This window comes from Bidens hawaiensis, unplaced genomic scaffold (assembly GCF_021521415.1).
Source record: "Bidens hawaiensis isolate Kalapana, Puna unplaced genomic scaffold, B.hawaiensis_p1.1 tig00005944_1, whole genome shotgun sequence".
Lineage (NCBI taxonomy): Eukaryota > Viridiplantae > Streptophyta > Magnoliopsida > Asterales > Asteraceae > Bidens > Bidens hawaiensis.
The window spans coordinates 1,062,718-1,087,421 of record NW_027491393.1 but is presented as its reverse complement, the minus strand read 5'-3'; the positions used below and the strand labels follow the sequence as shown (position 1 = coordinate 1,087,421).

Below are 24,704 nucleotides of genomic sequence, written 5' to 3'. Positions count from 1 at the left end.
ATTTCAATTATAAGCCCTAACTTAACATTTTCAATATCTGAATTTACTTTTGATAAAAGCTAAAACATTCTAGGTCTAGGCAAATCTAAATCAACGAAACACATAAATAAATAATTACTAACAATCAAACTACCAAAACAAACCCTAACTTAATTACCTAATTGAAATAGTGGATTGAGTCGAGAGTACTCGCCGGCGGTGTGTGTATCCAGTCGGAACACGTAAGCCGAGACTAGGGGGTCCTTTCGGATAGTGGACATCACTATCCGAATCCAAATTTCGGATACAATCTTTAATACAAGCAAACAATTAATAATTTGTCATAAAACTAACAATCTTTGAAACAAATCTGTAATTAACAATCTAACAAACCAATAGAAACCTAACATGCCTTATCAAGGTGGAGCCGTGGTGCAGAAAGCGACGGACGAAGGTGGTGGCAGGTGATGGTTAGCTCCGGCGGCGGTGATTATAGCCGTGGAGATGGTGCGGCGGTTATCAGAGACCAATGACGGCTGAGACTTTGAGAGAAAGCGAATGTCGTATGTTTCAAAAAATTAGGTTACATAGGCTCATAAGGTAAGTGTTAAAATTAAAAAAATATTATATTAAATTTAATATTTCGGATAGTGCTGATATTCAAACTATCCAAAAAATCTAAAAAATGCTATTCGAATCCGAATTTTCGGATATTTGAAAATTCGGATAGTTTGGATATGGATTCGGATACTTTTGAACACCCCTGGCTGAAACACTTACATACGTACTATGGGCTTAAGCCCATCGGGCTTTTAATCTTCATTAATTAATTAATTACGCTGGACAAGGCTTTGTAATACCAGTTTAATTGACATAGACTTGCGTTCTTTATTAAAATCCATTTGAACCTAACCCTTATCTTAAATGTTTATTATTTTTATGTTTTTTTTAATATTATATTTTTATTTTAAAATGAAAGAAAAAAAAACATATTCGGATACTTCCACATGGATGCCCGTACCAATTTGGTTACTTTTCTGTGAATTTGGTTAAAATTGAGATGACAATCCCTCAATGATTGGTGCCATTCAGGTAGTTCTACATGTGTTGCCGGCACCCTTTTCATGCTTTTGTCAATGGATGACGGGCATGAGATTTTGTTAAGAAATGACGTATTTATTATGCATGATTACAAGGGGAATGCTTTTCATTTTGTTTAAAATGAGGTAACCCCCATTATAAATGGCATGACTTTATAACTTTATAGGTATATATAAGAATGCAAGTGTGTATGCCAATACGAGGTTGCAAATCGCCACTTGGGTGGCATCTCACATGACCGAGTATGGATCCCCATTAGTAGTGGCGTGGAACTGCAGCACGACACCTCTCGGGTTCTAATGGCGATAGATAAGTGAAATGTCAAAATCATCTTTAATATATGCAATAGTTCACGAGAATTACAAAAATATTGACACTCACATATTCTATTGTGGCATCTCTATTCTTCTGGTGGCGAGGAGTATGGACAAAGACAAAACTGCACTATGGCAGGATTCCATTGACGTTCATAAGATATTTCAATATTTGTATGTGTATGATACTTGTTTTAACTAAAATTTTCTGTATTTTTTGTGAGATCAGCTCACACATCGATCTATCCTACTTAAAATTATAATGCAAAGTCCACAACGGGTCTCAAACTCTCAACCTCAAAGGCCTAGAGAGAACACCATGATACCATTGGACTAAATATCTTTTAGTGGATTATGTGATATGTAATCCATGTTCTTATAGTGTTGTATTTACAAGAATAATCCATATTTAAAGTTACCCAAGATACCTAGTATAAACTAATTATTGTGGAGACACTTTTTAGTATTCTCAGCACAAAGTATTATTGATATTGAGAGTACAAATACCGTTAATTAAGAGACATTGAACTCTGACATCTACATAAATAACTGCTTTACATCAATTTTTTTTCTTTATTTCTTGCGCAATAGCTACATACCACAATTATCACAATTCAGATTTCTTTTTCTTGAGCAATAGCTACATACTGCAAACACATTTAGTTAAATGGGTCTAGTGCAGTTCAACACATGCCCCTTTTTTATTATGATTTAAAAAAAATGTTCTACATCATAAATCGGTTATTTTAAACCAAAATTTAGAAGATAAATGAGAAATGAGCACCAAGTATTTTAGTTTAAGCATAATTATTTTGTATACATAAACAATTTTTTTGTTGAGAATTTTAATTTTGAAGTCATTAATATGCAATGATATGAAAAATCGGGTTACCAACACGGATTTTGCAAGTTTGTGTTTAAATAGGTCTGGATCAATTTATGGTCGAACCAGCAAACAAGTTTAGTCAAACAGTTCGTGTTTAGGTTGACACTTTAATTTTTATAATTAAAAAAATGTTTTTTTTATTAAAACTTAATGGCTGGTTATTATTAGACAAAAATTAACAAATTAAAGAGAAAATCAGACATTATAGTTTAAGCATAATTATTTTATGTGCAATTTCTTTTCGTAAATTTTAAAGTATTACTATACAATAATATAGAATTTTAGGTTAAACGGATCCTTTTCGTGTCAATTCACAAAAGTTCCAGGCGTTTCAAGATTCGATCTGTCAACCCGCGAACACAACCCATTTAACACCTTTCAAATAAACACCCAAAACCTGTGTGGTTTTATTTTACCTCAGCATGAAGAAGATACAAATCCGAATCGAAAATCAAATTCTGGTTAATATGATACACCCATCTCAGAACAAGTCGATCCATCCAAACCGCAAAGTTTCTTCGTGAAGCAAACATTAGTCTGCTGTTGCCCGAGCTCACTGGAATACAGATAAATTGATATTATCATAGTTTAACTACCAATAAAGATCTTAAAGTATACTTGTAAGTCAGATGTATACCTTTGTGGTTCCTTACATTCGTTAATCGAGTCTCACTTTTTGTATCAAAACTTCTATAAATGATTCCCTTTATTGATCTTTATTAAAGACCTCTTTATATCAATGTATGTATTGTGTAAAACAAGTCTCATTTAAAAGCATGGTTATAGCCATGATAATGGAAGTTTATGTAAACAAAATGAGCCAACCATTTTGACCCCAGAAAGCACAAAACCGAAGCAATCACGAGTGTATTTCTTGCAGCTACTGATATCACTCCCTGTTTGGCTGCAACCACCATAGCCACTGCAGCAACCGAAAACACCTGAAGAGCCACCTTAAGTGCATTCAAACCTTTATATGCACCATTGCAACTGCTACAATTCATCACATGGCTCCAGTACCTAAAACAAATAAAATCATTCAAAAACCAAATTAATTTCAATACTCATAGCCTCACTTGGTTGAATATTATGCAAATAACCTGTCCATAAGCTGCTCTCGAGGCGCGGTAGGTGGTAGAGATCCATTAAACTTGTTTCCCCAATCAATTCGACCGCCTGAATATTTCTTTAACCACTTTCTAAATGCAACCACTTTTGCGTCTGATTTAGTTGGCACAAAACAAACTTTTTGCCAGTTAGGAAAACCGGCTTCCATCAGCTTCTTCTCCTACAAGTTACATAATATTTCTAAAACCGACTGAAGCACATTTGCATAATCAGTTTCTGGTACGACAAGTTACCTCAATATGAAGAAGATACAAATCTGAATCAATAACCAAATTCTGGTTAATATGGTACATCCATCTGGGAACAATTCGATCAATCCAAACCGCAAAGTTTCTTCCGGGAATAAAGATTAATCTGCTGTTACCAGGGCTCACTGGTATACATATAAAGACAAAAAACAACCTTCTAGGTTGTTTTCTTTCTGATTTCCTCTGTATTAATTACTTAAATTACAGAAATTAAAGTACCAAAAAGATTAATAAAGTTTTATATTTGAATGTATAGGTGTATTATTACGCCAGTAAATGAACTGAACGAACACGAACAAGGGCATGTTTGTATTCGCTTATGTTCGTTCGTTTAAAATCTAAACGAACGGTTCACGAACATAATTGAACAAAGAAAAGCGAACATAAATGAACACACTAAAATAAACACACATGAACATAAACGAGCATAAACATTGAGCATAAATGAGCGTTCACAAACATAAATGAACTTCATGTTCGTTCGTTTAATTAAATGAACACAAATTTCTGTTTATGTTAGTTCGTTTATTAAATGAACGAACACAAAATGAACTTCCCGCCGAATGGTTCACGAATAGCTCAATGAACGTTTGGTATGTTTAGAGGCCTATTTATTAAGTATACCTCTGGAATTTCAGCAACTGAGAAATGCAGGCAGGGAGGAATAAACTTTGAATCACCATACGATTGGTTTGCAGTAAAACCATTTTTGTCTATATGATCTATGTTTGTATCAATAGGCGCACCCCCTTCGCGATCAACCTTAACATTGCAGGAAACTTATGTTAGAAAACTGAAAATATAAAAAAATTATGTGGCATTGTGATGACATATTAATATATACTTATCTAGGCTGCGGTGACCTCAATATTCCGTAATGTGCATATGGCACATGAGCAGGATCCATGAGATTTTCAATCAAGATTTCATACCTGAAAGTGTCACATTTTTTATCAACAAAATTAATACTTTCATTCATTAAAAGATGGTGTTTACGTTAATACAAAAGGCAAACAGTCAACAAGCTACACCGTTTGCCGCTCTGTGGATAGCAAAGGGGGGCGGATGTAGCTCAATGGTAGAGGTAGCATCCGCTACCCCTCAACTTTTTCGGCGAAGTGCAATTTTTAATTTTATTTTTTACACTTTATGATTTCTAAATTTATATTACGCTACACATCAAAATTTTAAAAGCCCAAAACTTCATATTTTAAAATTTTATTAAAAGGCTAAAAGCCCAAGATGATTAAAAGCATACTACTTAATTACAATTTAAAAGCCCAATTTAAATAGCAGGGCAAAGGCACACACGAAACGCGCAACCGAGGGCCGATACGCCGTGCGAAACGGGTAACTGGGAGCCTATACCCGCCAAATGGGTAACCCGACGTTTGTATGCGAAATGGGTCCGGAATGCGCAAAACGCATAACCGGGCGTCTGTACGAGCAAAATGCGCTACCGGGTGTCAGTACATGCGAAACGGGGTAACCCAGAGCCGACACACGTTTAACGCGAAACAGGACCTAGGACGAGCTAAACACGTGACTGGGCGCCCGTATGCATGGAACTCGTAACCTGGCCCAGTACATGCGTAACCGGAAGCCTGTATTGGCGAAACAGGTAAAAGAAATTCTTAATGCACGGTAATCACTACCTTGTTGATTTTAATTAATAACTATATTAAGAAAAAAAAAGTACGACCCGTGAAATTATACTCTAGATCCGTCACTCACAACAAAACTATGTTGTTTAAAAACTAATAATAAATTTGTTAATTTTTGCATTTGAAATGTGCATACCCAAATGGTATATCTCTGCAAAACATTTGGTAAGTAAACGAAGGATCATCAAGTTCGGGTATGCACGGCGGTTTCTTCTTAGTAACAATCTCTTTGTATTGTAGATCAGTGCTGGGCCAAAACCAAACGATCCCATGCTGCACGGTACTTGGATAGACCGCAACACACGCCTTCTGGAACGTGTGAACCGGAGGACCGTCTTGGGGAGCTTGAGGGATCAATTTGCAGGCACCGGAGCCGTTAAAGCACCAGCCGTGGTACACGCACTGCAACCGGCCCCACTGATCGATCCGCCCTTCGGAAAGCGGGGCCAATCGGTGAGGACACATATCGTCGAACACCTTCCATGCATTCTCAGTCTTGTCCCACCACACCACCACATCCAGACCCATCACTTTCTTCCCGTGTGGAGCCCGTTTGTCGAGATCGCAGACGGGCATGATGGCGTACCACTGAGAGAACCAGTCGAACTGCTCATCATCTTTATTAATAATTTCGTCTTCTTGTTGGGTTGAAGAATTAATGGCGGTAAAGGATTTGAATTGGGGAAAAGTGGAAGTGGGTTTGGTTGGAATGGAGAGACTGGAAATGGGTTTGAATAATTGGGTTGTGGTGAGTGAAGGTGTTGGAGTGATAGTGGATGGAGCTCTGAGAGCTTTCATGGCGGATGAATTGAGTTGAATAAGTTGTTATTACGGAAGAGATGGAATGGAATAATAATATATGGCGGGAGGTATGTCATGTGATTTAGCATTCCAAGGTCAAAATGGCGGTTCCAGAATATTAAATATCGACCTATATATTATTAAAACACATGTAATCTAATTAAACCCTTTTATAACACAATAAAAAATATGTGCGTGGAAATTGAACTCACTACCTCACTTTTAAAATGACTGTGTCTTACTAACTCAACTAAAATAAATTGATGTTAACATTTTTTTTCTTAATTGTTATAAATTCATAACATTTCATTTTGTTTTATTTTTTTAACCACCCGTGTATTATACAGGCAATATACTAGTTGGTCATTATCTCAAGACGGTTTTGGATGAAATTCATAACCAAAACCGATATGTCTGTTAATGGGTAACCATAAACATAACTGTAAATGATCCGTTGACGGTTTAGGTTGTTAATATTATAGACTTATAGCGAGTCGATTATGGGTCGGTTAAACGTGACCTAAATAAACAATGTGATTGAGTACAAAACTTTGTCGGTTTTGAAGGTTAAAAATAAATATGGTTGATTAAGCGCTTATGAATGCATCAGTTTTGATGGCGGATTCTGATTGTGGAGTTAGAACTTAGAATTATGGAATATTTAAATTGACATATTTTGATTAGGGTCATCCAAACCACTCGTTGTTCGCTCGGACAATGCTCGTTCGTTTTTTCGCTCGATTATAAACGAGCCGCTCTGCTCGGTTTAGTTTGTAAACGAGCCAAGCAACGAGCAAAGGTCTGCTCGGTTCGGCTCGAATATTTTTAATTTATTTTATACATAATTATATATCAACATATATATAAATAAATAGACACCAAACATAAATATAAATATATAATTTTTTAAACTTCTTTAATTTTTTCCTATTCCAATTAATTTTATAGTTTCGTTAGTTTGATTCAAGTTTTCTGAATATTAAAAGTTTGTTTACATGCTTATAATATCTTACTTCAAACTTCTTTCTCCTAAAAATTTACAACCTATTATACATTTGTCTAAAAACTACTAATTTGTTTACAAAATATATTATTTACAGCTTTCTAACTCGTTTCTTATTAAAAATTTTAAAGTGAAAAAGAAATAAAAAATGCTCGAAATCGCTCGATGTTCGATCGAAAAATGCTCGATTCGATTTTGGCTCGTTTCGTTTTTTGCTCAGTTTGAATTTCAACCATTTAGTTCGGTTTGGTTGTAGACGAGCCAAGCAACAAACAAGCCTTCGCTTGGTTCAGCTCGGCTCGTGAACAACCCTAATTTTGATTGTGAAGAATGAAGTTCTATATGGTAAATTGTTAACCAAGCGTGTTCTCTTGCTGGATTTTATTAATGATATATAAAGATTGTGAAGAATGAAGTTCAATATAATATTGTAAGTTAGTAACCATGGTCCAATATTATCGGCCTAATTGGTAGGGATATGTTACTAAGAGCCTTTTCAACTGATCCTCTATCGTCATCTTTATAATTACACTAAAAAACACTACATTTTTCTCTTCTATTTAATTAAATAATATTTTTTTGTACTTTAATCATTACAGTTTTCTCTCACCACCCTATAATTTACAAAAAATCATTACATTTTCCCCAAATTTACAAAAAATCATTACTTTTTCTCTCTCCACCCTATAACACTCAAAACCTCACCCTATAATTTACAAACTCACCTCACAAAATTTTGGAGAACCAGACGAGAATGCTCTAAGCGTTAAACTGAAGCCAAAAAGTTAAGAATTGTCACACCCCAACCTAAGGCGGAAATGCGGGGGCGTGATCCGATTGCTTACAGCTCGAAGATACTATCATAAATATAAATGACAATATCTAATTAATTATTTACAAATATTACACCCAATATCCAAATATAAAAAACAATTCAAATACACAAATATGAGTTCATATAACGATTATCTTGATTATATCCTAAGGTCTTGTCTACGTTTCCAACTTCAATCTTCAAGCAACCTACAAATGCGTAGAAAATGGAGTTTTTGTCAACAAATATGTTGAGTGACATGATCACCAATTTGACACAATATTAAATAATAGCGTGTATATATATATATATATATATATAGAGAGAGAGAGAGAGAGAGAGAGAGAGAGTTGATAAATGATAAATGATAAATGCGCAAACCAACCATGTGATAATAATCAATTGAATCATAACAATCATGCATATAACCAAATCGTGTATGCCAATGAAATCGTTGCCAAGCGAATCGGGCTCCGGTTACTAAGATGAGCGTATGATCATACTAATGAGAACCCTCTACAAGGGAATATGTCGTACCTCTCCGAAACGTTATCAAGTAAACAATTAAACATGTAGCAATTAGCAAATAGCATTCAACTGATATTCACACAATGATTATATTTGCGATTTTGTGTATATATATAGATAGAAAATATGAATAAGTACGCATATGTCCCCAAAACGTTTATGAAAATCGAGTAAAATAGGGGAATGATCAAACTCACCTTAGATGGAAGGCAAGTGAATATAATTAAGAATAAACGAGTAAACGAATAAGCGAGTCGTCCAATACGCGTCAAACGAGATAACTAATCAGAACCTATAACTTTGTGATATGAAACTATAAATAAAAACGAACTTCTTTCCACTAGAATCAATCCAAACGGATGAGTAGAACTCTAGTTATGTTGAATTAAACGTTTAAGCGAGCTGGTACTGACCAGAATCCGAACAGCGAGTCGGAAGTCGGGTTTTGGTCAGTATCCTTAAAATCACGTTACGAGAATAAAAGTTTTCTGGACCGAATGTTGAATTTGACCAGAAGTATGAGAAAACGGATAGTCAAACTTGTTGACTATTTTGCCCTTTAACGAGTTTTAAACGAATTGACCAGTCAATACCCTTCAACCACCGAAATTGATTGAAGGTTATTGACTAGGGAATATATATGAATGTTTCCTATGTTTACAACTTACCCGGAAAGTGAAAGGATCGATGAGAAACGAAGTCAAAGGTCGGTGCATAAGCAAAGTCAACCATTTATGAGTGTATCTTCAACAATAATGCAAAAACCGAAGAAGATGATGAAGGTTGGAGGTAGGTGACAGCTAGGAATTGTGAATTAAGGTTTAGGGATGATTTCTGGTAGAGAAATAATGATATGTTTATATAGGATACACAAAATCGAACTAAATATGGTAACTTACTCGTTTTAGAACTAGATGGGCCTTTAATGATCAAATCAACATTATAACTAGTAAATTTCGTTCTTGATCAAGGGTTAATGAGTATGGACATGTATCTAAGCTATATTAGTCTTCTTGGGTCTTAAAACACTCGATTATGTCCTAAAATAAGCGATCTTGGGCCAAAAACGAACTAGGAAACAATAATAAACGAAACGAGCTGTGCAGGTAGCCCATAGCGCCGCGTGGTGGGCCTAGGCCACCCCACCACGTGGTGTTCCGGCCAAAAGGAGGAAAATATCATCATTTGTCAACTTTTGTCCCTATAGTTTGGATTTAGGTCATTTAACGAACTTTTTATGCATAGTTTAAGATTTGAACAACATATAAAGTATAAGGGTCCTAAAGTGAACATTATAAACTTAATTATTTATAAACACTTGATTTTTAATAATAATAGAGGTCTAAAAATGTTTCGTTCGTAAACGAATACGGGTTTGGAAAATTCGAAATGTTACAAGAATACTCTTGCAAATTCACTAATTTCAAATTTCAAAATCCGATTTCTCGCCTCACAGTTAAATAAATGGGCATACTGGCTATAGCGGGTTTGAATTTATTCTTAACCAAAACCAACTTGTATTTTAAGGCTTTTAAAAATTCGTTAAACCGACCCACTGGTTTTGTTGGTTATTGGTTAAAATATGTTCGGTTATGTCTATTATGGTTCGGTTAATTGTTTTGGCGGTTAACTTGTTTACCCCTACCTCACAGTTTAAATGAATGGGGCGGCTCGGTTATGATGGGTTTAGACTTATCTTTAACCAAAACCAACCCGCATTTTGTGGTGTTTGAAAATCATTAAACTGACCCGCTGTTTTTGTTGTTTATTGGTTAACATCGGTTCATTTATGGTTCGGTATTGGTTTTGACAATTAACTTTCTCACTTAAATATATAATTTACTAGGTTATAAACCTGTGTATTACATGGGTTTGAAAAATTAAATCTCATTCATTATCTTATGATATGATTCTGGTTATTTAAGTTGCAATAATTGTGTACAAAAAAACACATCAAAACTCTTGAAAACTCACAAGAGCATAAAAATATAAATAAATTGCTTCTAAGTATATTGTTGTATTAGTTTCTATTGAACTAATAGTTGCAAAAGTTCCTATTGGTAAAAAAAATTACCAAATGATTCAAATTGAGGATTTAATGATGTTAAATTATTAACTATCCATAACCAGCAAAAAATAAAATTATGTGGCTTACTTCATGTCTTTTTTCTAATTCATGCCTTAGGTTATAAAATTAGAAGCAAGAGCAACTGCATATTTGGTAATATCGGCAAATTAAATGTAATAATAATAAAGTTATAGGCATTTTATAACATTTTTTTACAGTTTCAAACATGTTATCTTACTAGGCTTTTAATTTTAGATGATCTTTTTTGACATATTTTACTCAACTCCAACGGCATACAAGAAACTAAATAGTTATAACGAGTTTTATATTTGTGTGTAAAAGTAAAAACAAAAAAACAAAAAGCGTAATAAAGAAAACATTTTCCGAACCAATAGTAATATTTTTCTTAAAATGACCATTTTGACCCTAACTTGTACCGACTAAACCAGTTTTTATGCGTTACGCCGACTGACACAACCCGTTCGTTTTGCCAACTATAAGAGAACACAAGTGCCAAATTTGACAATTTTACTTAAAGGTCGAATACAAGTTGAACTTGCCCGAAATATTCCAAGTCATACTAAAAGTGGGCATGTTTCAAGTGGAACTTGTTGTGAACCGTAGTTCTTCACGTTGTATTTATAGCCGAGGGAGGAGAAGGGTGATTAGACCAGTTGTCCCACCCAATGGAACTTTCCATTTGTAAGTCCCCCCAGGGCGTCGCTGATCGATACGAGATCCGCACGAGGTCTAGGAGTGCGGAATCCTCCTAGACTCGTTTAATGGTGTAGAAGACGAAGAACACGATTACACACATACAAACACACGAACAAACACACGAATGGGATAAACACATCTGCAGATCTTTTATATAATAACCGAAACACATTACATACCAAACACGAAAACAAATGACGGCCGACCCGAGGTGAGCTCTACCTCGGGCCGTCCCACACGACTCTCCCTCTCGGTTTCTCTCTAGACAAATAAACTGATCACAAAACACTCTGACTTTCTGGATTCTTAAACCTAAACAAGACACATATATATATAGACAAAACAACTTCGCGGGCTTGGGCTTGGGCCAGTAGGCGAAGTTGTTATAACTTCGCCTATGGCGAAGTTGTTCTAACTTCGCCTATGGCAGAAGTTGTTACAACTTCGCCTATGGCGAAGTTGTTATAACTTCGCCTATGGTGAAGTTGTTCTAACTTCGTACTTCGTTTCCGCTGATCAGAATTGCATAGCGACGGTCACAAAATGCACCAACAGACTCCCCTTTGACCGTTGCTCTCAATTCTAACAAACACAAAAGATCATCTGTAACAAAACATGCACCAACAGACTCTCTCTTAACTGATGATCTTCTGTTTGCTCTTCAACCAGCCGTGTCTGAAACTGTCTTGTAGCTTCACAAATCTACCAATCACCCAGCGTCTTCCATATCAGATCTCCCCTTCAGTGTAAGCTTCTCCGACTATATAGATTGAGGTCTTTGAAATGCATGCATCCCCGTGCCTAATTGATCATCTCAACCAATCACGTGAGTCCTTCTGACTTCACAACACGTGAAGTTCTTCTAACTTCACCAACACGTGAAGTTGGGCTCCCTCCACAACTTCACCAACACGTCGGCATACGATAAGGTTTAATCTTCAACTACTCAACATCAAGTGATCAATTTCATCACAAAACCACATTGACAGAATCTAACACACATGACCATTAATTAATCCGAAGCATCTTCAATCACCAGGGATAACGATCAAGAACATACAACACTTTAATTCCCGATTAAATCCAACTTGTTCCAGAATTTTCACTTTAATAAATAAGCATCACGTTTCAGGATCCAATTCTCGAACGCCTTGAAAATAACATAAATAATATGCTCTGACCGCAATCCAGTAATGACGAAAACCTTCTGAAATTTGACTTTCTTCAGTTGGTCAACTTCGAACAACAACTATTTCATTTGCCCACAAACACCCAAATATGTGTCAATATCCAGTTTCAATCAATATCCCATTCACAACCTCAACTCCATATCTAGAGTTGACACGTATTTGTTCACACGTAAGACCAAGAGATAACAAGTTTCACTCGTTGACGGAACAACATCTTCGGTCTCACAATAATCGTGTACACCTGGCCATACAGACGAAAACTCCAAACAATTTTTTTTTTTTAACTTCGCCTGTCTATAACTTCGCCTGTCCATAACTTCTCCTGACTGATAACTTCTCCAAAACCCTAAAATTTAAGCGACAACTTCGCCTGAAACCCATAACTTCGCCTGCGGCGGCTGTTCGGCCAAAAACGCATCAGAAACGTGCCAGAAACACCAAAACGCAGATCTCGAACCATAGCATAAGAGCCTAAGGCTCTGATACCACTTGTAAGTCCCCCCGGGGCGTCGCTGATCGACACGAGATCCGCACGAGGTCTAGGAGTTCGGAATCCTCCTAGACTCGTTTAATGGTGTAGAAGACGAAGAACACGATTACACAGATACAAACACACGAACAAACACACGAATGGGATAAACACATCTGCAGATATTTTATATACTAACCGAAACACATTACATACCAAACACGAAAACAAATGACGGCCGACCCGAGGTGAGCTCTACCTCGGGCCGTCCCACACGACTCTCTCTCTCGGTTTCTCTTTAGACAAATAAATTGATCACAAAACACTCTGACTTTCTGGATTCTCAAACCTAAACAAGACACATATATATATAGACAAAACAACTTCGCGGGCTTGGGCTTGGGCCAGTAGGCGAAGTTGTTACAACTTTGCCTATGGCGAAGTTGTTATAACTTCGCCTATGGTGAAGTTGTTCTAACTTCGTACTTTGTTTCCGCTGATCAGAATTGCATAGCGACGGTCACAAAATGCACCAACACCATTCTCATGGCTGTGCATGATAATGGCTCCTGAATGGTTGTCTAGCTGGCCTACGGAGATCCTCGCTAGGTGCAGGTACCGCGCTGACATCATCTCATTGGTTCATCGTGTGTTAGTGGATAGTGCGGGGCTCGACTTGTGATTGGCTCCTGCTTCCATATCACGTGCTAGCCTGTGCGTGGCTATAACGAGTCCTCCATATTTCTTCTTTCTTTGTAAGTTCTTAAGTGTTCCTCCTATGGGACTGACTCTCATTTACTCTAGGTAGGCATAAATTGTCACACCCCGACCAATGAAGGCAGAAACGTCGAGGCGCAACATGATTGCTCATTGCATAATGACACATTAAAGTTACAATATTTAAACAACTCATTTAAATCCATATCATCATAAATAACACAACAATTGTTCATACAAAATGCCAAATAGATAGATAAACGAATAACTTGTTCTTTTATTTTCTAATATCCTAAAGCCAAGATAATAAGTTTCTTCAAGTAATCCAATCAAGCTAACATCAAACCTGTAACATTGCATAAAATAGAGTTTGTCAACACGAAGGTTGGTGAGCAATTTTCATAGTTTTAGACAATAAGTATATAATATGAAATCCACAACTAGTATATGAAAACAATAAATAATAGCAACAATTTAGATAATAAAACCGTCAATAAGAATACATTGACGACAATAATGAAATCGTCAATAAGAATACATTGACGACACCTTTCTATATGGGGATACCATATATACTCGGAATTAACGTATGATCATACTTTGATGAGGCTACCCGCCTTAGCATTCAAGAGGCTACCCGCCTTAGCATTCAAGAATTTGCACATAATCATGTAAAACATATAACACCAAATCGAGCATTTATTTAAGTAAACATATATAATACGTGTTGTGGTTTAAGGCTCAAGTATAAATCATTTGAATTTGAATAAGTATGCAATGCCACCCCCAAAACGAAAGATGGAAAACGGGGGATGAAAAAGTACTCACATTAACAAGTAACTTGAAAGATAGTGTCGTGAATAATCGGCGAGATCGGTTTAACGAGCAAGACCTATATTAAACGGGTCTTGTGTTAGTAGGTAGTCTTGGAAGGGTTTAAAATAAAATGCATGACAAATAAAGTAAATAAATAAAGTTTAGGATTTAAAATGTAAATATTTGAGAAATTAAAGAAACGAGTTTTGTAAAATAAGTTTACTCGAAACTGGGTCTCGGTATTCTATTCATTAGTTTTTTCTTTTTTTTACTTAACCTATGTTAAGTAATAATGTGGGTTAAAATGCGATATTGCAAAACCCTTGGTTATAAGAATACCAAAACGAGGTTTAAACGAGTGTTCGGGTTTGTCGGTTCGAGACTTGATAATTGACCAAGCTCACAGTTAACTTCCCAAAATAATAAATGTTATGAGATAACTTAATAAAATCAAAATAGACTTAACCAAGTATGTAGTTCTACTGTGAAGAACCTTAACGTTCGTTAAGCGAGTATACGACTTATCGGTTCGAACTTGTTATAAGATCAAGTTGGTTACCGACATGCCAAGTATGTTTAGAAATTAACTAAAATTGATTTAAAATATAATCTTGAAGAAAAATATGAGTTTTGGTGGCTAAAAACACACTTGTGTGTCTTAAGCGAGTGAACTCGGTTTAGTTTGGTTTTTGGTTCGGTCCTTGACTCTGAATAAGATCGAGGATGGTTACCACATACCCAATTACCATGGAACTTATAAAATAACTTATAAATAATAATACTCAAGTTTTACATTCAAAAAATTAACAATAAAACTTTTAAACAAAAGTTCGGTTTTTGGTTCGGTCCTTGACTCGGAATAAGACCGAGGATGGTTACCACATACCCAATTACCATGGAACTTGTAAAATAACTTATAAATAATAATACTCAAGTTTTACATTCAAAAAGTTAATAATAATGCTTTTAAACAAAAGTTCGGTTTTTGGTTCGGTTCTCAACTCGGGATGAAACCGAGGCTAGTCACCACATACCCAATACCATGGAACTTGAAAAATATGAACAATAAACTAAAATATGTAGAAGTTAAGCAAGTATAACAAGTTATATGGTTAGATTTGTTAAATATATAAACAAGGACTACAAAGTCCTCCATGTAACCTTGCTTTAATAGCCCGACATTTCAACCGGCCGAGACCGGAGAAATGAAAGACCAAAGGTAAACAACGAGTGTATATTATATATATGTTGTAACATCAAGCTTTAAGTATTGAGAAGTTAGTTAAAATGAAAGATTAGCTTATGAAGAACAACCTTAGAATTCAAGAATTTGAGAGAGAAATGAAGAAATGAGCAAGCACAAATGAAGAAGATGGGTGTGTATATATAGGGTAAGTTGAATGGGTCTTTCATAAAGGGTGTTTCATGAAAATGGGTTGGTTATAGATCCAAGAAAGCACAAACTACAAATGGGTCCTTCAAGTCTCCATTTTGGTAGTTTTAGTCCCTGGAGTTCGTTTTGAGCGTTTTCGGGGAATTTTAAGAACCGAAAAGGGTGTTTTTTTATCCAACAACTATAAAACAAATATTTAACATACAATTCATCATTTTGATAATATCGAAAGGTTCGGGATACAAAACGGGTCGGGTTTACATTAAGAATACAAGTATAAAATAACCCGAAATTGACAAATGTCACAGTATCCCCTACTTTAGGAAATTTCGTCCCGAAATTAAGATGATGTAAATAAATATGGATATTTCTCCTTCATCGAGTCTTCTCGTTCCCATGTAGACTCCGCGCCACGCCGTGATTCCCATCAAACTTTAACTCACTTAATGCGACTTCGCTTGGTTTTCTTTTCATTGCAGTTCTGATTTCAACGGGTCGTTCAACCATAATAATTGATTCATTGACTTGTACTTCGTCGAGAGGTATATGGAGACTACCTTCGGCTAAGCACTTCTTGAGATTTGAAACATGAAAGGTCGAATGAACACTGGTGAGTTCTTCCGGTAGTTCGAGTCGATAGGCTACTTTTCCGACTCGCTCAAGAATCTTGAATGGGCCTACGAAACGGGGAGCTAGTTTTCCCTTATTTCCAAAACGAACAACTCCTTTCCAAGGGGATACCTTGAGAAGGACGAGATCGTCGACATTGAATTCGATCGGTTTTCGCCGTTTGTCGGCGTAGCTCTTTTGTCGACTTCTAGCGGCAAGTAGGTTCTTGCGAATTTGGTCGATACAGTCGGTGGCTTCTTGGACCATTTCGGGTCCGGTAATTTGAGCTTCACCGATTTCGTTCCAACTAATCGGGGAACGACATTTGCGACCGTAGAGAGCTTCGAAAGGAGGCATACCGATGCTAGAATGGAAACTGTTATTGTAAGAGAATTCAATGTAAGGAATGTGAGAATCCCAATTCCTACCGAAATCGAGTACACACACTCGAAGCATGTCCTCAAGTGTTTGAATCGTACGTTCGGATTGTCCATCCGTTTGAGGATGATAAGCGGTGCTAAAATCAAGACGAGTTCCCAAGGTTTCTTGAAGTGATCGCCAAAAATGAGACGTGAATCGAGCATCGTGATCGGAGATGATAGTCAAAGGTAAACCGTGGCGACACACGATTTTGCGAACGTATATTTGGGCAAGTTGCTTAACGGAGTATTTTTCTCGAATTGGAATAAAGTGAGCGGACTTGGTTAATCGGTCAATAATCACCCAAATGCTATCGTTGCCTTTTTGTGTAGTGGGTAGTTTCATTATAAAGTCCATAGCAATGTCTTCCCATTTCCATATGGGGATTGGTGGTTGCTCGAGTAACCCAAAGGGTTTTTGATGTTCGGCTTTGACTTTAGAGCAAGTAAGACATTTTGAAAAGTACGTTGCTACGTCTTTCTTCATACCCGGCCACTAAAAGGTAGAACGAAGATCGAAATACATTTTATCCGCACCAGGATGAACAGAATATCGTGACTTGTGAGCTTCATCGAGTATGCAAGTACGAAGGTCATCGCGATCGGGAACCCATAAATGATTGAGATAATACAATAAGCCATCGGGTTTTGATTCGAGTTGAAGCTTGGCTCCACATGACATTTCGTCGTACATGTTTCCTTCGTCAACGGAGGTACGTTGGGCTTGATAGATTTTGGCTTGGAGATCGGTTTGAAAGGTGATGCTAAGAAGCAAGACGGATTTGACATTAACCTTTCGACTGAGGGCATCGGCCACGACATTCGCTTTACCGGGATGGTAGCGAATTTCACAATCGTAGTCACTAAGTAACTCAGCCCATCTTCGTTGTCTCATGTTGAGATCTTTTTGGTCAAAAATGTGTTGAAGGCTTTTGTGATCGGTAAAAACCACACATTTCGTTCCGTAAAGGTAATGTCTCCAAATTTTGAGTGCGAAAACGACGGCACCAAGTTCAAGATCGTGAGTCGTGTAGTTCTTCTCGTTGACCTTGAGTTGCCTTGAAGCATACGCGATAACTTGACCTCGTTGCATGAGAACGCAACCGAGACCTTGATGAGAAGCATCGCAAAATACTACAAAGTCATCGTTTCCATCGGGAAGGGTTAGAACGGGAGCATTGCAAAGCATGTGTTTAAGAGTATTAACTGCTTCTTCTTGTTTGGATCCCCATTCATAAGGCTGTCCTTTGTGAGTTAGGGAAGTGAGGGGTAAAGAGATCTTGGAAAATTTTTGGATTAAACGCCGATAATATCCGGCCAAACCGAGGAAAGATCGAATTTCTGTGGGTGTAGTCGGAGTCTTCCAATCTTTGACGGCTTCGATTTTTGCGGGATCAACATGAATACCCTTGTCGTTGACGATGTGTCCCAAAAATTGTGCTTCCTCTAGCCAAAATTCACATTTTGAGAATTTGGCGTAAAGTCGTTCTTTTCTTAAGACTTCGAGAATGGAACGCAAGTGATGCTCATGCTTGGCTTTGGATTTAGAGAAGATGAGAATGTCATCAATAAAGACAATAACGAATTTTTCTAGAAACGGTTTGCAAACGCGGTTTATGAGATCCATAAATACCGCGGGTGCATTGGTTAACCTGAAGGGCATGACCAAAAATTCAAAATGTCCATATCGAGTACGGAATGTGGTTTTTGGAATGTCTTCTTCGCGAACACGCAACTGATGATATCCCGATCGAAGATCGATTTTGGAGAAACACGTTATGCCTTGGAGTTGATCGAAGAGGTCGTCGATCGTGGCAAAGGATAACGATTTTTGATAGTAAGTTTATAGAGTACACGATAATCGATGCACATGCGAAATGAGCCATCTTTCTTTTTCACAAAGAGGACGGGAGCGCCCCAAGGAGAGGAGCTTGGACGAATAAATCCTTTGTCGGAAAGTTCTTCGAGTTGGTTTGATAACTCTTGCATTTCCGACGGGGCTAAACGGTAAGGAGCCTTGGCCACGGGCATTGCGCCGGGCACAAGATCGATTCGAAATTCAACCGGAAGAATGGGTGGAAGACCGGTAACATCATCTGGAAAGACGTCGAGGAAATCACAAACAATGGAGATATCTTGGATTTTTCTTTCCTTGTGGTCTTTTACCACCGCTTGGGCTAGGAACGGAACATACTTTTGGCGTAATTATTTTTGCGATTAAGAACACGACATGAGATTGAGCCTTTTAGGAAACATTTTGCCGTAGACCTTAAGAGTTTTACCGTTGACAAGCGGAATCCGAATGAATTTATCATAACAAACGACTTCGGCACGGTGCAAAGATAACCAATCCATGCCAACTATGACATCGAAACTTCCCATTTGCATCGGAATGAGATCGATGGAGAATTTACGCTTACAAAGAGTGAGAGAACAATTACGAAGGACCGAGTTTATGGTGATAGAATTTCCATTGGCGACTTCGACTGAAAAGGGTCGAGAAAGTTTAGTGCGAGGTACGGCAAGAGTAGATTCAAACTTTAATGAAATAAAACTTCTATCGGCACCCGTATCAAATAATATAGAAGCCAAATGCTCGTTCACTAAAAACATACCATTTACAACATCGTTTGCCACTTGAGCTTGATTAACATTCATCATAAAAGCTCGTCCTTGGTTACTGGGATTTCCTTGAGGTGCATGAGGTGGTGGAGGAGGAGGTGCTTGGATGGCTTGCACGGGTTGGATGAGTGGTGCATTGAGTTGGGGAAGTTGAGGTTGGTAGGTTTGGACTTGGTAGGCTTGGGTTTGATAGTAGGGTATGGTTACGGTTTGGGCTTGGTTTGCAAAAGTGAGTCGTGGGCAATTGTTGCGGAAATGATTTGGGTCACCACAGTTAAAGCAAGCTCGGGGTTGTTGAGGAGGGTTTTGCGGGTAAGGTGCAAAGCGGTTTTGGGTGTTTTGTGGAGTGGTTCTTGGTTTGTTGGGTTGAGTACGTTGTGCGGAACGACATGTGTTATTTAGATGGCCAAAACGGTTACAAATGGTGCAATGGCGACAAGGTAAGTGAGATGGGTGATGAAGTTGACAATTGTTGCATAGTGGAAAAGTACCGGTATAGGGTTTTCGATTTTGTGGGGGAGCTTGGGGTTGTTGTTGCGGTTGCGGTTGGGTAACGGCATAGTTTCGGTGGTTTTGTTTGGGTTTCTTTTTGTTGTTGTGGCGGGAAGAGTTTGAGTAGTTGATGGCTTGAGGTGGTGGGTCAACTTTGGCTTGAGGTGCGGGTTCGGTTTTGCTTTTATCACTTTTCTTCTTGATGGTTAGGGTACCCGTCTTAACATGGTTCTTCGATAGTGCACCGGCTAGATTAATTGCATCCTCAAGGTTCTCGGGTTTGCTACTCATGACTGAGTCCCGAATTAGCATGGGTAAACCCCCGATGTATTTGTCGATTTTACGTTCGAGCGGAGTAACCAAATGAGGTACAAGGGTGCTCAATTCATGAAAACGGAGCGAGTAAGCGGCATTATCACCACTTTCTTGTTTCAATTCCCAAAATTCGGCTTCAAGCTTTTGGAGCTCGTGTTTGGGACAAAACTTCTTCATCATGAGTTCCTTAAGTTCGGTCCATGGAAGCGCCATGGCAATTTCCGCCCCTTGGAGATGCATAACACTACCCCACCACGTAAGAGCAGTTTCCTCAAACATGCTCGTAGCGAAATTAATTTTCTTCGCTTCGGGGCACTCGCTGTGTCGGAACACACTTTCCATCTTTTCAAACCATTGCAACAAGGTAGTCGCACAGTTTGTACCGAGGAATTTGGTTGGGTTAGCACCGGTAAATTGTTTATACAAGTAGGGAGCGGGTGTGGGTTCAACGGGTGCTACAACGGGTGGAGGTTGGTTTGCTTGCAAGTGAGTTAGGAGTTTGGAAATCACAGCGGCGACTTGTTCGGCTACTAAAGCGGCCATCTTGCGTCTGGAGTCCTTGCGGTAGTGGCGTCGTAGCGGAGGCATTCTAAAAATTATAAAGAATTGTAGTGAGTTTGAGGGCATTGAGTTTAAAATATAAGATGTATGTAACCATTTTTTTTACGTGAATCCTAGTGTCATAAGGATGAGAATGTTAGTAGAAATAAAGTTTATACATAAACCAAATGATAAAAACGTATATATAAGTATATGTTTCAAAGTTTCGAGAATTTAAAATTTGGACGTCTTGAAGTGTTGAAATTTGTATATAGTCGGAAAAATCGTACATGAACCACCATGATTTGATATTCCGAAAAAAAAAACAACAAAATTTCTTGTAAACATATATATAGTTGGGAAAATCGTACATGAACCACCATGATTTGATATCCCGGCAATAAAAACTTATGTAAAAGTAATATATATGGAGTCGAACATGTGCACGTATCACCGCGTCTTTCATGTTGTTGACTCAAATCATGATAATAACATACAATAAAACGGAGATACAAAGAGATGTTAAAAACACTTGTCCACGTATCACCGTGGCTTTTATGTTTTCAACACCAAAAATAAGGAGGCGACCGGAACGCTCGCATACGACAACTTAAAGTGTCGGCTCATATAACTCGAGTTGCTTGACCTAGAAACCAACACTAAACCCAATCATCCCAGGTAAGTAAATCACCTTTGATTCTTGGAATCTTTTTGTCAAATGATCGAATCAAGTGTTTCGTTCCCTACGGTCGTCACAAAACAAATTATAGAACCTAGTTTTAAGGAGATTGTATACAACGAGATCCAAGTTAAGCTTGTGATCCATAAAACACAATATAAAAACTAATGTTTTGTTTTAAGGTAAAAATACCTTAGAATACTATTGAAAGTGTGCGTATGTGTACATTTATGATGAGATAGATTTTCAAACAAGTTTATAAATAATTAATAAATGTGATAAACAATCAAGTAGGGTAAACACGTATGAGCACACGTATAGGGACCCTAGAGCATAAACTATACTAGGCTGTTACGTCTAACCACCTATCCTATAGTCGATGTCTCTGATACCAATCTATCACACCCCGACCAATGAAGGCGGAAACGTCGAGGCGCGACATGATTGCTCATTGCACAATGACACTATAAAGTTACAATATTTAAACAACTCATTTAAATCCATATCATCATAAATAACACAACAATTGTTCATACAAAATGCCAAATAGATAGATAAACAAATAACTTGTTCTTTTATTTTCTAATATCCTAAAGCCAAGATAATAAGTTTCTTCAAGTAATCCAATCAAGCTAACATCAAACCTATAAAATTGCATAAAATAGAGTTTGTCAACACGAAGGTTGGTGAGCAATTTTCATAGTTTTAGACAATAAGTATATAGTATGAAATCCACAACTAGTATATGAAAACAATAAATAATAGCAACAATTTAGATAATAAAACCGTCAATAAGAATACATTGACGACAATAATGAAATCGTCAATAAGAATACATTGACGACGCCTTTCTATATGGGGATACCATATATACTCGAAATTAACGTATGATCATACTGTGTTGAGGCTACCCGCCTTAGGATTCAAGAGGCTACCCGCCTTAGCATTCAAGAATTTGCATATAATCATGTAAAACATATAACACCAAATCGAGCATTTATTTAAGTAAACATATACAATACGTGTTGTGGTTTAAGGCTCAAGTATAAATCATTTGAATTTGAATAAGTATGCAATGCCACCCTCAAAACGAAAGATGGAAAACGGGGGATGAAAAAGTACTCACATTAACAAGTAACTTGAAAGATAGTGTCGTGAATAATCGGAGAGATCGGTTTAACGAGCAAGACCTATATTAAACGGGTCTTGTGTTAGTAGGTAGTCTTGGAAGGGTTTAAAATAAAATACATGACAAATAAAGTAAATAAATAAAGTTTGGGATTTAAAATGTAAATATTTGAGAAATTAAAGAAACGAGTTTTGTAAAATAAGTTTACTCCAAACCGGGTCTCGGTATTCTATTCATTAGTTTTTTTCTTTTTTTTTACTCAACCTATGTTAAGTAATAATGTGGGTTAAAATGCGATATTGCAAAACCCTTGGTTATAAGAATACCAAAACGAGGTTTAAACGAGTGTTCGGGTTTGTCAGTTCGAGACTTGATAATTGACCAAGCTCACAGTTAACTTCCCAAAAGAATAAATGTTATTAGATAACTCAATAAAATCAAAATAGACTTAACCAAGTATGTAGTTCTATTGTGAAGAACCTTAACGTTCGTTTAGCGAGTATACGACCTTATCGGTTCGAACTTGTTATAAGATCAAGTTGGTTACCGACATGCCAAGTATGTTTAGGAATTAACTAAAATTGATTTAAAATATAATATTGAAGAAAAATATGAGTTTTGGTGGCTAAAAAACACACTTGTGTGTCTTAAGCGAGTGAACTCGACTTAGTTTGGTTTTTGGTTCGGTCCTTGACTCGGAATAAGACCGAGGATGGTTACCACATATCCAAATACCATGGAACTTATAAATAATAATACTCAAGTTTTACATTCAAAAAGTTAACAAATATTTAACATACAATTCATCATTTTGATAATATCAAAAGGTTCGGATTACAAAACTGTTGGTACATGATGTCAGTAGTTCAGTGTCAAGTGTCTGTAATCGAGTTTGTTAGATTTGTATTTGGATGTAAGCGAAGTTAGCTCACAAGTTCGCTGATACAGGCGAACTTATGAACTAAGCGAAGTTAGGGACAACTTCACCTGAACATGCCAGGCGAAGTTGTCGTGTTTATATATGGCTAGGTTACGGCTTAGAACGTGACTTTTGATTGTACGAGTCAGTTAACGTGTTGTGTAATCGGTGATCATTGATATCACGTGTTTCCAGTTGCAATACAACGAGTATTTGTTTATTGTAACGTGTGTTCGATCGTGTTAACGTATATCGTCTTCTACGCTCGTAACGTCTTACGTAGGGATTCCGCACCTACGTAGAATGAGATATTCTGTGTAGATCCGGCTGGGAACCTACAATTGGTATCAGAGCAATTGCTCGTGATTGTGTGGTTCAGGATTATCACTCGGGTGTAGAAATCGTTCCGTTCGACTATTCGCGGGACGAGTTTACCGAGTTTTTGTGTCCTACTCACCTCCCACCATCATAAACAACCCATAACACCTTCACAAACCTCGCAAAATCCAGAAATCAAACCTGCAAAACCATCGTGTTCATCAGGCGAAGTTGCCGTCACTGTTCGTAGGGTTTCGGCGAAGATATAAGGTTAAGCGAAGTTATCCACAACTTCGCCTACCTCACAAGTTCGCCTAAGCGAAGTTACCCACAACTTCGCCTACCTCACAAGTTCGCTTAACTTAAGCGAAGTTATTCTCAACTTCGCCTTTTCAGGCGAATTTAAAAAGGGAGCGAAGTTAAGAATCAGTGAAGTTAAGACTTAAGCGAAGTTATCCACAACTTCGCCTACAGTACTGTTAAGAATAAAATTTTTGTTTATCGGGTTTCTTTGTGTTTCGTGAAAGATGACTTCAATAAATATTACGGAACTGGTGAAGATGGAAGTGGAGGCGGGTTCAGCTACTAAGGCACCGAAGATGCTGAAAGGAACCGATTTCGTGGCTTGGAAGGATCGGTTTGAACAATATGTCAAATACCAAGATGCTAAGATGTGGGTGTGCATCCAAGATGGATACATTCCACCAACTGCTGAGTATGAGGGTCGTGATCAGATTAAGAAATACAGCAAGATGGAAGAGGAAGAGAAGAAAATGTATGAGGCCGAAAGCAAAGCTCATGCTGCGATTACAATGGCTCTTCCACA

At 37.3% G+C, this 24,704-nt stretch overlaps 1 protein-coding gene across 1 annotated transcript; it reads right to left on the bottom strand.

Annotated features, from left to right (window-relative positions):
• Positions 1-3,044: 3,044 nt before the first annotated feature.
• LOC143631146 (protochlorophyllide-dependent translocon component 52, chloroplastic-like) lies at positions 3,045-6,118 on the bottom strand. The gene is made up of 6 exons (XM_077099993.1): positions 5,457-6,118; positions 4,505-4,588; positions 4,281-4,425; positions 3,642-3,839; positions 3,381-3,568; positions 3,045-3,300 (listed from the first exon to the last, which is right to left on the bottom strand). The coding sequence occupies exons 1-6, from the start codon at positions 6,116-6,118 to the stop codon at positions 3,045-3,047; spliced, it is 1,533 nt and encodes a 510-aa protein (XP_076956108.1).
• Between the last annotated feature and the right edge of the window lie 18,586 nt (positions 6,119-24,704).

Bases quoted from the DNA above. Each gene is read 5' to 3' on its own strand.
- LOC143631146 (XM_077099993.1), bottom strand. From the start codon at position 6,118: ATGAAAGCTCTCAGAGCTCCATCCACTATCACTCCAACACCTTCACTC. The intron at 4,426-4,504 runs ATAAGTATATAT...AGTTTCCTGCAA, and splicing joins TTGAGGTCACCGCAGCCTAG to TGTTAAGGTTGATCGCGAAG. The intron at 3,569-3,641 runs GTAACTTGTCGT...TGTAACTTGTAG, and splicing joins TGTATCTTCTTCATATTGAG to GAGAAGAAGCTGATGGAAGC.